The 17,458-nt window shown below is 36.9% G+C and overlaps 1 protein-coding gene across 1 annotated transcript in view; it reads right to left on the minus strand.

Moving 5' to 3' along the window:
• Positions 1–11,382, minus strand: part of LOC131150255 (protein TIC 22-like, chloroplastic) — a 43,964-nt gene extending 32,582 nt beyond the window's left edge. Inside the window, exons 1-3 of the mRNA XM_058100862.1 lie at positions 10,276–11,382; positions 10,111–10,185; positions 1,109–1,165 (exon numbers count right to left, since the gene is read on the minus strand). Of these exons, the coding sequence (XP_057956845.1) occupies positions 1,109–1,165; positions 10,111–10,185; positions 10,276–10,860 (717 nt within the window). The 5' untranslated portion in view covers positions 10,861–11,382. The remainder of the gene's footprint in view (positions 1–1,108; positions 1,166–10,110; positions 10,186–10,275) is intronic.
• Between the last annotated feature and the right edge of the window lie 6,076 nt (positions 11,383–17,458).

Raw genomic sequence — 17,458 nt, forward strand, 5'->3', positions numbered from 1 at the left:
AGTCAGTGGTTGGTTGTCATTGAGTGTATAATGCGAAAGTCAATCCTGATGGTTCTATGGCACATTTGAAGGTCCGCCTTGTTACTCAAGGATATACTCAGGTGTACGGTTTGGATTATTCAAACACATTCTCTCCGGTCACTAAATTTGCCTCAATACGTTTGTTCATCTCTTTACCCACTAGTTTTCATTGGCTTCTACATCAGTTATATGTGAAGAATATTTTCGTTCATGATCTTCATGAGGAGGTATATATGGACCAACCACCTGGGTTTGTTGCTTAAGGGGAGTCAAGCTCAGTGTGTCAACTTAAGAGATCATTATATGGATTAAAACAATCTCACAGAGCATGGTTCAGCCAATTTAGTGTTGTAGCACTTGAGTTTGGCGTCTGACAGTGTGTAGTAGATCACTCTTTATTTTATCGTCACGCTCCATCTGGTAGGATTTTTCTTATTGTGTATATGGATGATATTGTGATCATTGATGACGATGATCGAGGCATCCAAGACCTAAATCTTTTCCTACAAAGTAAGTTTCAAACCAAGGATTTGGAACCATTGAAGTACTTCTTGAGTATAGATGTATCAAGATCTCGTACAGGAACTGTCTTGTCACAAAGGAAGTATGTTCTTGATATTTTAGATATTTCATGTTCAATGTTTTTGAGAGGTGGGTATAAATTTTAAATTAGTTTTACTTATATTTTTCTTCCATGCCCTTTGTGTCCTAGTTTTATGTTCCTTTAGAAAGATCTTTTAGAAAATATGGGTAAAGTCGTTTCTATAATAGGGTAAAAATTCCCCATCAACCTAATAAAAGCAGGAATACTCACCCATTTTCTTGATATAGTAGCAACAGGTAAGAAGATTGGAGATTGAGTTGCCTGAAAGAATTTTTATCTTAACAAATAAAACTTTGAAATCCCACTTCATAAATGAGTATCAATTACAAGCATCGTTCATTCATTCCTTCATTGACTTTTCTCATTTATTTATACAATTTTTGTTTATACTGTTAAATCACATTTTCTATTAATAAAGATGTACAAAAGATAAAACTGATGCCACAAAATAATTATTGAAATTGCAGACACTAATATGGGAACCTGGAAAACTGGAACCCCAGGGAATCCTTCATCAGAAACACCAACCTTTTGCCACTCCTACAAAAATTAAACAAAATAATATTATTGTCCTTAGAAATATAGTTTCAATGTGTAAGGTTGAAAATATCATCCAAATTTTCCACAAAAATGGGAAAAATAACTAGTTTAGGCTAAAAATAAAATAAAACAAATAGTGGCACAAGACCAGAGAGGAATTCAAAAAAGCATAGTAATCAGTGCAAAATTGTTGTATCTCTATGGTGTTGATCCTCACCAATTATATTTATGCTAGAGAGATTAACTACAAAGACTATATATTTATTAAGAACGTCAATGAAAAATTTTAGGGAAAAGAAAAGATAGTTGCACATGGATTTTATTAACCTAAAGAAAGCCTAAGATAAGATGCTCAAGCAAAGGTCTATGGTGAGTTATAGAAAAGAATAAAGTGTGTAGTATGTACGCATATGTCATTAAGGATGTGTACAGTGGGGTAAGGAATAATGTAAGGAGTGTAATAGAGAATCTAAGGAAGTTTCAATCATAATGGGCATATATAAAGGATCTGCTTTAAGTCCTTGATATTTTTCTTTAATCATGGAATAACTTGCTAAATATTCGAAATGAGGTTCATGGTGTATATTGTTTTGCTAATTGTATAGACTTAATAGATGAACCTAGAGGTAGAATAAAATCTAAGTTGGAATTGGAGAGAAGCTTTAGAATTTAGAGATTTCAAGGAAAGTAAAAATAGACGAAATATATGAGATGCAATTTTAGTAGTTCTAAGAAAAATAACAGAGCAAATATTAAAGTCGATGATCAAGAAATTCCAAGTAATAGCAGAGTTCAATACCTTGGATCTACTACGTGAGCTAAAGGAGATACTAAAAAGCTGTCATGGATAGATTTAAGGCACGTTTGGACTGATGGAGAAGTGTTTTGGGTGTGTTGTGCGATTGTAGAATACCTCTAAAATTAAAAGGGTTTTTAGGGTGGTCATATTTTATTTGAAAGAAAATGTTAAGCAACTAAAAAAACAATATATCCTAAAATTAAAGGTCACGAAAATGAGAATGCTAAGATGGATAAGCAATATAACTCTTCATAATCCAAGGAAAGAACTCATTTTGTAATTTATGCATAGAGTAGCAACATAAACTAACTAAACAACACTTCAGCAAGAAAGTGATTCAGTTAAGGTTAGAAGTTGTAGCTTATAGAATGGGGAATAGATCTAGAATGACTTGAATTTAGATATTGTTTAAGGCTTGATTTACATTGTTGGGTCAAAACCTACTTAAGCTTTTAGGTGAAGTGGTAATCTAGCATGGTATCATAACTAGTTACCAGAGGTCCTAGGTTCTAGTATTGTTGCACATGATTATTGTTTGCTTAATTGCTTGTTAAGAATTATCTTATCCTTACAATGAATGTTGCTTATCGTGTGTTTATCTCTTCATGTGCAATCGGGCTCTGCATTTGCACGAGTGTTAAAGCTTGATGTTCATTGTTGGCTTAGAACCTAACCGCTTAAGCTTTTAGGTAAAGTGGTAAGCTAACAATAACAAATTAGGATTTGTTAACCCTTATAACATTTTAAGGATATTGCCTTAGATCGTGCATTACAAAAAAAAAAAATATCAGTATAGTCAATTGCACTGGTGGCTTTGTTATTGTAGTTGAGGATCATAAGAAATTCAAATCTTCTCGATATGCTCCCTTCGAGGTAGTTTGTCATCACCGTGTAAAAACTTTCTTTTCTATTGAAAAGGAAACAAGAAGGTTGTAAAGACATGACTATGTAACTTTCATTTTCTATTTTAAAAAATTAAAAAGAAAAGGATTTGACCATGTGACAATGTCATTTGGTGATGTAAAATAGAATGAACATCATTGTTGTTGAATATATTTTACAAAAAATTTACAAAATACAGATGGGTTAACTTAAATGCAAAGGACAAGGTGCCATCTAGGATGACTTACGTTGTTATATATACCAACTCCTACTCATAGGATCAAAATGCATTATGACAATATACATACATATATATATATATATATATGTGTGTGTGTGTGTGTGTGTGTGTGCATTATGATGAAAAGAGAGGCGGCGGAGACATTTTGATAAATTGTTTAATGAAAACCAAAATGAAAGATTGACCTTGGAAGTGACAGATGAGGAAAAGTCTAGAGATCGGAGATTTATTCACAAAATTAGAGTCCTTGAAGTTAGGATGGCTTTGAAAAAGATGAAAAGTGGGAAATCAATAGGACCAGATAATATACCAATTGAAAGTTGGAAATATTTAAGGGATAAAGGAAATATCTGGTTAACTTATCGACTCTCTATTCAACATTGTTCTAAGAACCAAGAAGATGTCGAAGGAATGGAAGAAAAGCACATTAATAGGTATACAAAAGCAAAGGAGATATTCAAAATTGTAATAATTATTGCGGAATTAAGATTTTGAGACATACAATGAAACTTTGGAAAAGCGTAATTGAACAAAGAATAAGACTAGAAACAAGGGTTTTAAAGAATCAATTTGGTTGTATGCTTGGGAGATCGACAATAAAAGCTATTTATCTTTTAAGAAGATTAATGGAAGAGTTTGGAGAAAAGAAAAGGGACTTGCATACGATTTTTATTGAGGATATGTATGATAGAGTAATTACTAATGTTAGGGCTGTAGGAGGGGAATCTAGAGAATTTCCAATCATAATAGGTGCACATCAAGGTTCTATTTTGAGTTCTTATCTTTTTTACTTTAGTGATTGATGAACTCACTAAGAATATCCGAAACAAGATCCTTTGGTGTATGTTGTTTGTAGATGATATTGTCTTGATTGATGAAAGTAGGAGTGGAGTGGAATCTAAGCTAGAACTTTGGAGAACCGCTTTAGAGTCAAAAGGTTTTAGGATAAGTAGGAATAAGACAGAATATATAAAATATAATTTCAGTAATGTAAGGAAGAGTAGTGGAGAGAAGATTAAACTTAATAATCAAGAAAATAATAACAATTATAGATTTCAATATCTTAGATCTATTATACAAGAAAACGGGGAAATTGAAGAGGATGTAATACATAGAATTAAAACAAGTTAGGTAAAATGGAAGAGTGCATCAGGCATGTTACATGATTATAGAATACCCTTAAAATTAAAGGAAAGTTCTATAAGATCAGCTATGCTTCATGGTTCAGAATGTTGGGCAACTAAGAAACAACATGTACAAAAGTAAAAGTTGTCAAAATGTGAATGTTAAGGTGGATGAGTGGTATAACATTAAAAGATAAAATTAAGGAACGTGCATTATGCCAACTAATCTAGGCATAGCACCTGTAAAAGATAAGATAAGAGAGGGACGTCTTAGATGGTTTGGGCATTTGAAATGCAGGCATAGGCGCACCTATAAGGAGGAGTGAGTTAGCTATTGTTTTTGACATGAAAAGTGATAGGGGTAGGTCTAACATAACTTGGAATGAGATAGTGAGGAAAGATTTAATAGTTCTTAATCTAGTAGAGGAAAATGCTCTCGATCATATGAATAGGCAGAAAAGGATTCATGTAGCCAACTCCGCCTAGAGGGACTTAAGGCTTGCTGTTGGTGTTGGATACACACACATATACATAAGTCTGTATAAGAAAAAAGTTTGCCCCTAAGACTTCTCCCTCTAAGAAGGCAATTCGTTTAACCTTGTTCTGATAAGAACCTCCCACTCCTAGGCAAGACCTGATATTCCTACATTCTTCAAGATCAATCTTAATCTGGATATAGTCGAAGACGAATGTGAGGATGCTTTGTCCCCTCCCCTGAAATATTGGCTCACATTGATCATCAAGTCAACTATCATGGGCACTTTGGGCTTGCCTCACACAAGTGCTTCATTATAAAATTTGAACACACCATATTTGGCCTCTAAGTCGAATAGAAACTTGGGCCCTTTATGAAGTGCGTTATGGGCTTTGTCTTGAATAGGCCCAAAAGGTATGCATCTCTTAGCTAAGTGCAGAGATGGCCCACCCAATTTTTTTCCTCTCTTGCTCCCATGAGCTTAAATCATATAACCTAAATGATGGCCCAGACCCTAAGTTTCTTGCCTCTTTCGGGGCTTCTTTTTTAGGGATTTTCCAAGGCATTTCACCGCCCAACATGCAAAGGGATTGGAATGCAGTTCCATTGTAATTGTTTATAACTTTTCTTTTGCATCCTTGGAGGACAAACTTGTTCTTCTCTCTTTGTCCTTTGTTCCTTGTTACTATATTTTCCCCATATCCAAAAAATAACAATAATAAGAATAAGAATCAATCACTAGGTCAATAATTTTAGACAAGTTACCAAAGACCTAAGTCCCCTCACTCTTGGACCTCCTAACAACCTCCCAACCCACAATATGGCCTTTCCTCCCACCCACTCATGACCAAAGAAAACCACTCATAATCCTCTCCAGTCTATCAACTTCCTTTGTTGTAATTTTAAGCAAAAAAAGAAATGAAGAGGAATTTCGAAAGACGAAAGACAAGACTAATCTAAAGCAATACAATCCCAAAGGCCCCAAAAGAATAAGCCCAAAATGCAGCAAAAAATGAAGCTTTCTCCCAAATCAAATGTATCCGAGTCTTCTGATCTCTGAGTATCCTAGCATTCCTTTCAAGCCAAATAGTCCACAATATAGCAAAAACAACGCAAAACCAGAACCTTTTCTTTTTTCTCTTCCTTCCGAAGCCCCAAAACTGTACCAATAAAATCATAAGTAGTCTTCCGAGCCATCCAATCCTCACCACTGCAGGAAAACAAATTATTCCACAGTGCCCTTGCCACCGCACAATGTAGAAATAAATGACAGTCTCACCTTCCTTGCCACACATCAAGCAGATCTCAGGGTTGAGAGTCATATAAAGCCTCCTAATCTGAAGCAAGTCATTTGTATTATAACCCTTTTGAGAGCCAAAGTCCATAAGAAAGCTCAAATCATAAAAAAACAGCAGCCTTCCATACGATACCATTGAGATGAAAAAGATAGGGAATAATAGGTTTGGTCAAATGAACAAAAAAAGACTTTGAAGAGAATGAACCTAAAGAGTCCCCAATCCAAAGCCTACTATGTCCCCTGGTTTAGGGAATGAATGAATTTAGAACGCTCAACAAGCAAGTAAACTCTTCTATCTCTCTCTCATTGAGAATACTAAAGAAATGGAAGTCCCAAGACACAAGACCCCTCTCATTACTCCCAGAAAATGATGGTTAATATGCAAAAAAATCCTTGCATGTTTATAGGAGCGAAAAGCTCAACAAAAGTAAAAACTAGGTGCTTTATTAATTTAAAAAAAAATTAATTTCAATCATACAGGTTCAACTAATCATAAATCAATTAATCTTTCTAATCAATTTGTAACCTAATACTTAATTACAACGCTTCTGCACTTTTAATGATACATTCCATCAAACGTCATTACTTACCTTTAGAGTGAAGTTATTCGGCTTAGTAAAACAATTACATTTTTCTGACATACCAAAAGACCAACAACAATGAACTTCTTGAATCCAAGCCACTAAGGTTCATGCATGCACTAAAGAATCACCTCAAGTCCATTCCCCAATTATGTAGAGGCAGCATCAAGGTTTTGCAGCCATGGAGAAATTTGAAGAGAGGAAGGAAGGGGAAAAGGGGAAGAAAGGAGATGCTAGGGGGAAAACTCACATTCAATTCAATTCAAATTCATCAACAACTGCCGACAACATGGCTTTCACACACTATTTATAAGAAAACCGCTTTACATGAAATTCTCTATAAACCCCTAAAACTACTTTACATTGCAAACATACCCCTAAAATACACAAATACTACAAACAAGCCCTCAAATTAACATGGTACACTACTAATTAAACTAAACACAAAATAAACTACTAACTTAACCCAATAATTCCTGACCAAAACTCTTCTTAATTATTCTCCAGTAAGGATCTTCCCAAGATCTTGCTTCTTGTCCTACATCAACTCGCCCCTAGTTAGAAAAAATTTGGCCTCAAATTTTGAAATGTTGGAGAATTAGACATAAGAAGCAAACTTGGACTCTTTGAAAGCTAGCACTTTAGTGATACAAGAAACCATGTTCCATTGGCAACATCATAGACTTGAATTGAGAGTTAGCATTAGTGAACATATCAAGAATGACAAACTCGACAATTGGTATGTTTGAAAGACTTTGGATGTCTTCAAACACATTCATTCCCTTCCTTGTAGTGTCTTCAAGTTGAGTAATTGTGATTGATTCCTTGTCTTGGTTGATTAGTAAAGCGGGTCTAAAAATGATCTTCTTACCATTATAGTGGACGACGTATGTGTTCTCATATCATTGAGTCACCCAAATCATCCAACCCAGGAGAATCAAGGAGTACATGAGCAATCTTCATAGGTATGATATCACACGAAATGTTATCAAAATAGTCACCCATTTGGATAGGAACCAAACATTTTTCACAAACATGCACAGTAGATTTATCAACCCAAGACATCTCATAAGGCTCTGGACGAGGTTCCATATGAAAGCTACATTCGAGTGACCCCATTTATGGAAACCACGTTCATTGGACATCTTCCATCAATGATAATTTTGCAAACCTTTTCTCCACATTTGAGAAAGGTGTTGAAAAGCTTGAAATTGTGCCCAAAGTTTGGAAAATGGCATTCCTTTTTCGTATAGTTTGTCACCATGTTGCAAAATTTATACATACATATACAGCAACTTTATATCGCCAACTGGCCTTTAACACAATTTTTCACAAGTCTTACTCCCAATTTCTCAAAAATTATCTCCAATTCACCTTTGATATTGATTGTCCTGCTGAAATGAAATAATTCACAAAGAAAACTCAGCAAAAAAAATATGATTTTTAATGTTGGATTGACAATTTCTAGGGTTTCGTATCAAATTATTGCACTTGCTTGCAATATATTTTGTCCACAATCAAAATATCTCCTAGCAATTCAAAATATCTTGGAGAAAGCCCAAAATCTCACAATTGAAGCAATTTCTCGCAAAACAGGAAACAGGAGAAAGACTCAAGGCGAGTCCCACTCATAGGTCGCCAGCACGCGTGCGCATTGCCAGTGGTAAGACTCCAGCAATGAAACTTCAGTCAAGTGTAGATCAAGTGATGGGGATTGCAGTTGTTGCAGTGTTTTGATGAAAAAAGCACAGGAGGTTGGGACTCTCGAAGGGCCGACGGCTAGAAGAAGAAGAAGAAGAAGGGGGGGAACTAGAAGAACAAGGCAGAAAAGAAAGGAGAAAGAGAATATGGGGGGTTGAAATGGAAGAACGGAGATCGAAGTTGGGCTCTAATACCAAATGATGCAGGGGCAGCATCAAGGTTCTGCAGCCATAAAGAAATTTGACGAGAGGAAGGAACGAGAAGGTATGAGAGAGGAAGCACCAGGGGAAAACGCACGTTCAATTCAATTCAAATTCATCAAATGTTGCCTACAACATGGCTTTCACACACTATTTATAAGAAAGCCTCTACATGAAATTACATATAAACCCCTAAAACTACTTTACATTACAAAAATACTCCTAGAATACAAAATACTACAAACAAGTCCCCAAATACACATAATACTCTACTAATTAAACTAAAAATATAACAAACTACTAACTTAACCCAACAATTCGTTGACCAAAACTCTTCTTAATTATTCTCCACTAAGGATTAACTCCCCAAAGTCAATTGCATGAATTCAAGGAAATAGTCGTTAATCTCCAAGGGGGGTGTTTGGGATGACTTATGAAAACAACTTAAGTGAGTTGTAACTCATAAAAGTTACTATAACCCAAGCTGCTGAGGTCTCATAAAAGTGACTTTAACCCAAGCTGCTGAGATTTACATTGCAATAAAAATCACCATCAAGACCATCCACAATCACCTAATTGAACTCTCATTGCAATTATTTTTACAAATGTTTTCACTCCAAGGCAATGTAAACTCCCCAAACACATTGCATGAATTCAAGGAAGTAGTTGTTAGTTTCCAAGGGGCTGTTTAGGATGGATCTATAAAAAATTGTGATTTGTGACTTATTAAAGTTACCTTTTTTTTTCATAAATGATGCTTTCTTTAACTACTGAAAATTACTTAACGACTTATCCAATTTGTGCGAGTCAAAATTAGAAAATAATTATTTTTAAAAAAGTGGAAAAAAAAAAAAAAAAACCACACACACACACACACACACAAACTTCTCAGCTTATGGTTCTAAATATATATGAATACTCCCTGTATCAAATGATGAAAACCAACTTTGGTTAGGACTTGCACTAGCCAATAGATCCTCTTAACGAGAAAATATATGCATGAATGCCAATACACATAGACCACAACCAATTTGCATGCCTGAAGTTCAGACAATCAAATTATCCCATTATTGTCTTTGTTTTTCGCAGTCCCTGGTTTGGTGGCTTCAAAAAGATAGAAACCCCCTGCTAGTCTAAGCCAGATTTTGCAGTATTTGGGTCAAAGACACAACATTTGGCACAAATTCTGAAGCTTTGGACCTTTAAGGTCTCGCAGTTTTCATTCAAAAGTTGATACACACTTCAAAATTCTCTTTCTCAAAATTTTGGAGGGTGAGGAGGCTTAGCTGTTGGGAATTTTAAAATATCCCGATTGATTCCATAGGCGCAAATTGAGAATTAATGCATATATTCCACAATGCTTCATGTAGCATCATGATTTTATTACAAGATCCAGTGTACCTATCCCCTTTATCAAAAAATAAGTTACATTGATATTCCACTGATTAAAGAACAACTTTATGTAGCATCATGTTTTTTTACAAGATCCAGTGTACCTATCCCCTTTATCAAAAAATAAGTTCCATTGATATTGGACTGATTAAAGCACAACCTAAATACCACCTTAACAGCATTCTTGATTTGGTAAACGCACACTTCCTGCACAAGCAAACATTACAATTATCTACTTTTCAGGATCACTCACCTTAACAGCATTCTTGATTTGGGAAGCCTCTGGTATCAACCTAAAGGCCACTCCATCGACCTGGAGCTGAAAAACCTGCAACACCAACCTTCATTAGATTCCACCAACCTTTATTCTACATTAGGCTATCAATCCAACGTGTTCGTCACAATTTTCAAGGCCCACCTTGTTCAGAGCAACCTCAACAACTTTGGATCCTTGCCGCATTGTGGGGTCCATAGATTTCATCTGTTCAAGAAGCGCCTCTGCATCCTCCTTTTTGAAACAAAACAGCCCAAGAGACTTTCCACTTCTGATGCCCGAAACTAACACGAACTCCTCCGAGGAATTGCTGAGTGCGTAGACAGGCACACCCGCCAACCGCTCTTCAATGGCCTTCGTCGACATAGCAGCGCCCGAACGGCGAAGCCACTTGAACTGGCTTTCATTCCTTTCAGCAATCCAAGCCCAGACTGGGGTTTTGGCAGTAAGAGAAGATCCAGAACCAGAACCGGACCCGAATCTCGAACATGCAGCGTCGGAGGCTCGAGTCGCTTGGTTTCCGAGGTTGGAGAGAGCAGATTCGATGTGGGTTTTGAGAGAATTAAAGCTGTGGCTGAAGAGATTCTGAGGGCGATGCTGGGGCAGAGAAGGGGAGAATTGGTGGAGGAAGCCAGAGCAGTGGCTTTGGAGGTTGGTGAAAGCATGGTGGAGGTTAAGTTGCGCCTGCGGTGGCTTTGGTGGGGAGGAGGAGGATGTTTCTGACTTCATAGTCGCTAGAGGAGTGGGAAATGATGCAACGACGGCTTGATGGAGGGAAAAAATTTAGATCCTCCTCCCACCGTGACCATGATCTCCCACGGTGCAATCTACCTATATTCATATTATTTAGAGTGATTTTATTGTAAGAGGATCTGTGGAAGGAGTATGCTATCCATCCCAAAGGCCTAATTTCTTATTGCAAAGGATGGAGAGAGCAAAGAGACAGACACGAGCCGTAAATTTCATCACTTTGTTTCTTCGGGAATTTGACAAGATTTCAAGTTTAGGAAAAAAAATAATAATAATGAACTCCCAAGGTTTTGCCAAAAAAATACTAATCTTCCTCTATAGTTTATAAAACATAAGAATTTTGAGGGATATAATAGTCTCAAAAAGCAAATGTGAGAGAAGATTTGTGAGATTTTTAAAACCCCGGGAGGTCAATATCTTTTTGAAACCTAAAGGAAGGTTACTGTCTTACTCCTTTTTTGTTATGGTCAATATATATATATATGAAAAATTTTTAAATTTTGTCAACTTGTTTGAGTGCATTATTATGTTTTGCTAGGAAAAAATAAAATAGGCCTCATTAAATTTGGACCAAGAAATAAGTTTTGAATTTAAATTTTTAAACAATTCATTTGTGTTTTTGTACTCTCACAAAAATTAAGGGGTGAATTGTTTGAAAATTTTAAAATTATTCAAAAGTTCATAAAAGTTGTAAAATTTTTTTTTTCTTTTCCCCTTTATGTAGAGAATGTGAAGCCAACTCATTTGGACAATTCAAGTGTGTCTTTGTACTCCGATGAACCTTCCAATCTTGATACCCTAAAAAGGATAGAAAAAAGAGTCGCTTGGAGGACCCGGGGTGTACTCTCTGATGCCTAAGTAAGGGATTGGTTTGAAAGGTTGTAAGCAACAATAAAAGTAGTTTAGGATCATATGCCCTTACCTCTTCATAGCACCCCCTTTTATATTGGCGAGATTTGACCCTTACGAGATTTGCCATTTATGAGCGTGTTTATGGCGTTTGGCGTGATTCCCTCCGGTTATTATAACGTTGGCGTAGATCGCTCTGGTCATCATGACGCTAGCATCAATTGCTCTGACTGAGCAATTGACTTGGGTGGTAACTGTCCTCATCAATGCAAGGCTCTAGTCTCTTTTTGACTTATGGTATATTGGCTTTCTTAGTGATATATTTGGGGTATATCAGTTCCCCCCCCCCCCCTAGTTTCGAATTTTTGGAGTTGGTTTCCAAAGTTCGAAAATTGTCATGCTCTCTTTATTTTATTTTATTTTTTTAACTTACTAGAGCTATCTTCCTATATACAGCTTTTTGAGTAAAAGGTTTTATGGCTTGCCAAGCCGACGTTAGTGAGTAGTTGTCTTATCCGAGGCAAATTCGCTGAGTTTTCGGCTTGTCTGGGCCAACTTTGATGCCTGTGTGGCTCTCCGAGCTGGTGTCGTTGTAATGTCAGCTCATCCAAGTCGATCACTTGATTGGTATGCAGCTTGCCGAGCCGGCTATTGATGCGTAAGTGGCTTGCCAAGCCAAGTCCATGCGGTATCAACTTAACCGAGTTGTTTGTTAACGAGTAAACGACCTATTGAGTCAAGCCTGCTGCTTTTTCGACTAAACCAAGCCGGTTGTTAACAAGTACAAGACTTTTGAGTCGAGGTCGTTGCAACTTTGGCTTTAACTGAGCCGAGATTGAAGCATTGTTGGCTTTCCCGAGCTTATTATTACTGAGTTTTTTGCGCATAACCCTTCTTTGAAGGGTGTTTCATGTTGAGCAGCTCTTGTGGGCATTTCATGCTGAGCATATTTTTGCGAGGTTTTTTGCACCGAGCAGCTCATGTGAGACTTTTTTGTACTGAGCAGCTCTTCGAGAGCGTTTTTTTTGTCGAGCAGCTCCTTAAGGGTCATTTCATGCCGAGCAACCTTTCGAGGGCATTATATATATATTTGTCGAGCAGCTCTTTGCAAGGCTTTTTGTGCCGAGCAGCCTTTCAAGGGCACTTTTGTGCCAAGCAGCTCTTCCGGGTTGTCTTCTGGCCTCATGAGCGTTGCTCATCAGTTGGGCTGGTTTTTCTTTGCTTAATGAGCTATACTCATCTTTCGGGCTTTCTTCTAGCCTAATGAGCTATGCTCATCTTTTGGGCCAATTTTACTTTGCCTAATGAGTTGTGCTCATCTTTTGAGTTGTCTTGTGGCCTAATTAGTTGTGCTCATCTTTCGAGCCGACTTTTCTTTGCCTAATGAACTGTGTTTATCTTTCGGTCTGTCTTTTGGCCTAACGAGTTGTGCTCATCTTTTGGGTCATCTTCTAGCCTAATGAGCTTTGCTCATCTTTTGGGTTGTCTTCTAGCCTAATGAGTTGTGCTTATCTTTTGGGTCGTCTTCTGGTCTAATGAGTTGTGCTCATCTTTTGGGTAGATTTTCATAATTTTTCCTTTTGTGACTTTCTTTTAAAGCATACAACCATATTGAAATTGCAATTCATGAATAATATTTCTTTAACATATCATAGTTCCACGTGTTTTTTATCTCCTTTCATTCCAAGTCTTTCAGTGTGTATGCTCCCGGTTCGATTTCCGATGCTTTTCGCTATGGTCCCTCCTAGTTAGGCTTTAGCTTGTTTGATCCAGGGTTTTTAGGGTTGTTTCGCGCTTTCCTTAGGACTAAATCTCTTAAGTTGAATGTCCGTGCCCTCAGCCGCCCGTTGTAATATCTTGCCACCTTCTGCTGGTACACCGTGATTCTTACCTGCGCTTGATCTTGTCTTTCCTCCAGAAGATCTAATTCTGCCCTTAATTCTTTGTTGTTGTTTTCTTCATTAAAATATTTCCATCACCATGAAGAGATTCCTATTTCTGTCGGGATGACCGCCTCTACTCCAAAGTCACATGAAGGGGGTTTTCCCAGTAGTTGTTCGTCGGGTCGTATGATAGGCCCAAATAATGGATGGGAGTTCTTCTATCCGTTTTCCATGTGACGACTCAAGTCGTGTTCTTAGACCGTGCAAGATCGTCCTATTCATATTCTTTACTTGTCTGTTACTTTGCGAGTGCGCAATAGACTTGAAGAGCAGTTTTATGCTTAGGTCTGTGCAAAATTTTTTGAAGCGATCATTGTCAAACTGTCTCCCATTATCTATCATTATAGCCTAGGGGATGTCGTACCTGCAGACCACCGAAGTCCATATGAACTTGGTGATGTTCTATTATGTGGGCCAGAGCTTCTACTTCTACCCACTTAGTGAAATGATGTATATTTCCTAATTCAATCAACTCAAACTTAGAATAATAACTATACTTACATTTTCCCCAGGCTCACATATCTCATTTTATCCATGAAATCCTAAACCATTAACTATTTATCAACTTTACCTGATTTCCTGAGGAAACACCCGCAGGGATCCTCAACCCATGCATGTAGTGTTTAGAACTCCAAACCCTGAAACCACATCAACCCCTGTTTAATCAACTCAAACTCTAGTATATTAACATCTAATACATTTCCTAGGCCCAGAAATCCTTAATAACCATGAAAACCTTAAAATAACTCACTTACCCTAATTTTGGGATGGTACCCAAGCACCCTAAATTAGCAATCTGCTCTTGCTAAGTTGTAGAGGATCTCCCTTGGGATCATCATGGTAACTTCCGATCGTCGAAACGGGCAAAAACAGAGTCGGATTTAAAGAGAGAAGGAAGGAGAGCTGAAGTAGAGAAAAAGGGTGAAGAAAGAAATGAAATCTTCGCTGAAAATATGATTCTTAACATATATATAGACTGCTGCCATGTGGCTTCGTCGACGAGACATGTATACTCGTCGATGAGTCAAAGAAGGGTGTTCGTCGACGAAGATGATGAGTTCATCAACAAACCCTTTAATGGCCTAAATTTCGTGCTCTCGGTATCTTCTCGTTGACGAGACACGTGTACTTTGTCAACGAGATCTAAAAGGATGTTCGTCGACGAGAACCCTTGGTTCGTCGACGAATTCTTACTGATGTTCTTTAATATAATTCTTTTTCCTTCTTTTATTTTCCCCATTTATTTTATTTTATTATTATTATATTTTCCAAGTCTTTACATACTTCACTTCCTTTTTCTCTTTCCTTATGAATGTCTTTTTTTTTTCAATGATTTGTTCAACTACTTTCAGTGCAGTATAATTAGATAGCTTTCCCAATTTCATAGCACTTTTGATTTTCACACCAATAGCCACTGCTATTGCAAAGTTGGATAAGTTTTGTGGGATTAGCTTATCATAGCACATTCCTTTTAATCTTCTAACAAAGATGTTTACCATTTGCGTGTCGGATAATAGTGGATTTACTTGTGTTGCAGCCTCTTTCCATCTTTGTGCATAATATTTAAAATTGTTATATCTTTTCTTCTCCATATTCTATAAACTCATATAGTCTTTTCCCATATATTGAATTGTCATTGTTTCAAAAATAAGTCAGCTAAGTCCCTCTATTTCTAAACTTTTTTTTTTATCTAACGATGCACACCACCTCAAGGCAGGTCTAGTCAAGCTTTCATGGAAGACGTGCATGAGTAAATTTTGGTTCTTCATATATGGTGCCATTTTTCTTGTATACATCTAAAGATGTATCTTGGGATAACCAGTACCATTATATATGTCAAAGTTTGGAACCTTGAACTTCTCTAGAAGTACTATATAAGTGAAAGACAAAGATCTTCAAAGTCACCTACTCTTTTGTCTTGTATTCCTTGGATTGATCTCAGTTGCTCTTCGATATGAGCCATATGGTCTTTGTTTCCTTCTCACTTGATTTCTTTTTCCTTAGTCTTAGCTGGCCTTGTTGGCTAACTTTGTTTTCCTTGTGCAGTTATGTTGATGAATATTGATTCTTGTGGAATTGATTAAGCAACTTAGGATTCATCAACAAAATGTGGATTTTCCTTCATGAGCTGAACTAGGTTTGTTATTTATTTTTCCAAAGCCTCAATTCTCTTCTCCATTAGAGACTCTTATAGTTGGTTAGATTATGGTATCTTCATGGTTTGTGACCAAGCTCTTCTAACGATTAGGTCACATGTTGCTTGATAATTTTTCTTCCTTCGTGGATTTTTAATTAACCGTACTGAATACATCATATGAACTAAGACATGCTCAAAAGGAAAGAAAATACAACATGAGAACTCAACACATAGGATTGAGTTGTATAATTTACAAAACATGTTAAGTGGATCCTTGTTTTGGTGAGAGACAAATGCCATTTTATTTCATAAGAAATTCAAAGTATAATCATTTATTTATTCAAGGGGAGAGATTTTGCCTTCTCTTCCTTATACATATCATTAGTCTTCTTTAAGTAGGCTGACACATGGGTCAATACATTATAAACATCTGAAGACCTAGTTGGGATCATTCTATTCATTACTCTCTTGACATAGGGTAGGGCTCTTGAGCTAACTTATCGGATTGCTGGAGGATGAGATCTAAGGTAAGGAGCCTCTCTTCGTAGTGTGATAAACTAGAATGATGACTTAGATCTTATCCCAAGACTCCTCCTTAAATGTCAAGAATTGTGATAGTTGTTTCTCCTTATATATGATGATCCACTCTAACTTTTGCATGTGTATGTGCTAAGCTACCATCTCCTCTTTTTGTCCATGAATGTTTGTCTTAGCTTCTCAAAGCTTGTTCCCTAAGTCTTGGTAAATTTGCCTTTCTAAGTCCTCCATCTTTGATGTTTTCTCTACTAATTCAAACTTTTGTACTCCCACTTAGTATTCTGTCTTTTTAGCTCTTGGTTTACCTCGATTAGTTCATTCACTTCGACTTGAAGCTTCCTCTTTGTTGTCTTGTACTTTATCTTCTTTACTATAGTTATCTCCTAATCCTTCTCTAAATCATTATCTAGCATGTCTAGCTCGAAGACTTGAGCTCAAAGAGATTCACCTTCTCCAATTTCCTTCCTTAGCATATAGGTCATCTTCCTATTTGATTCCTTCAACTGGTTCACCTTTTCCTTCCATTCTTGATGGTAGTGTTGCTGCCTAGCCTAGAATTCTTCATAATAGTCCTCCAACTCATTAGGGTGAGGTATTGATCTATCTGGTCCCTAAGGCATAGGTCTATCCGGTCCCTAAGCACATAAAAGCTTGTAGCCCTTGCCTTTACATATTTGATAGGTAGGATAACCCAATAAAGTGTGGATGTTAGTTCCTTTCTTCTCCAATGTCTTATGACTTAGCCTAGCCTTTTTAAAGTGCCCAAAAAAGTGGCTAGTTGTGCTCTCCCGGTATTAGTAATGGGATTGGTGAAGTCTCACAATCTAAGGTATGAATTGGAAATGCCCGAGTTAACATAGAGCTAAGGCGAGTGCATAACTAATGCATTCCATAGCTCCAAACAATGGGATCCAACGCATATCTTCACACTGCAAAAGCATGGACCGAATGGGTATCCATTTTTCTAGCCATTGAAATATTTTCCTTTCAAGCTCTCCAAAACATTTGACATATCTACTCTCTAGTGATAGGTTGAACAAACAAGTAATGGATTCCTTCCTCCTATGAAGGCACTTCAAAATAGGTAGGGAGCTATATGACCTAGAAACCA

The sequence above is a fragment of the Malania oleifera genome, chromosome 3 (genome assembly GCF_029873635.1).
Source record: "Malania oleifera isolate guangnan ecotype guangnan chromosome 3, ASM2987363v1, whole genome shotgun sequence".
NCBI lineage: Eukaryota > Viridiplantae > Streptophyta > Magnoliopsida > Santalales > Ximeniaceae > Malania > Malania oleifera.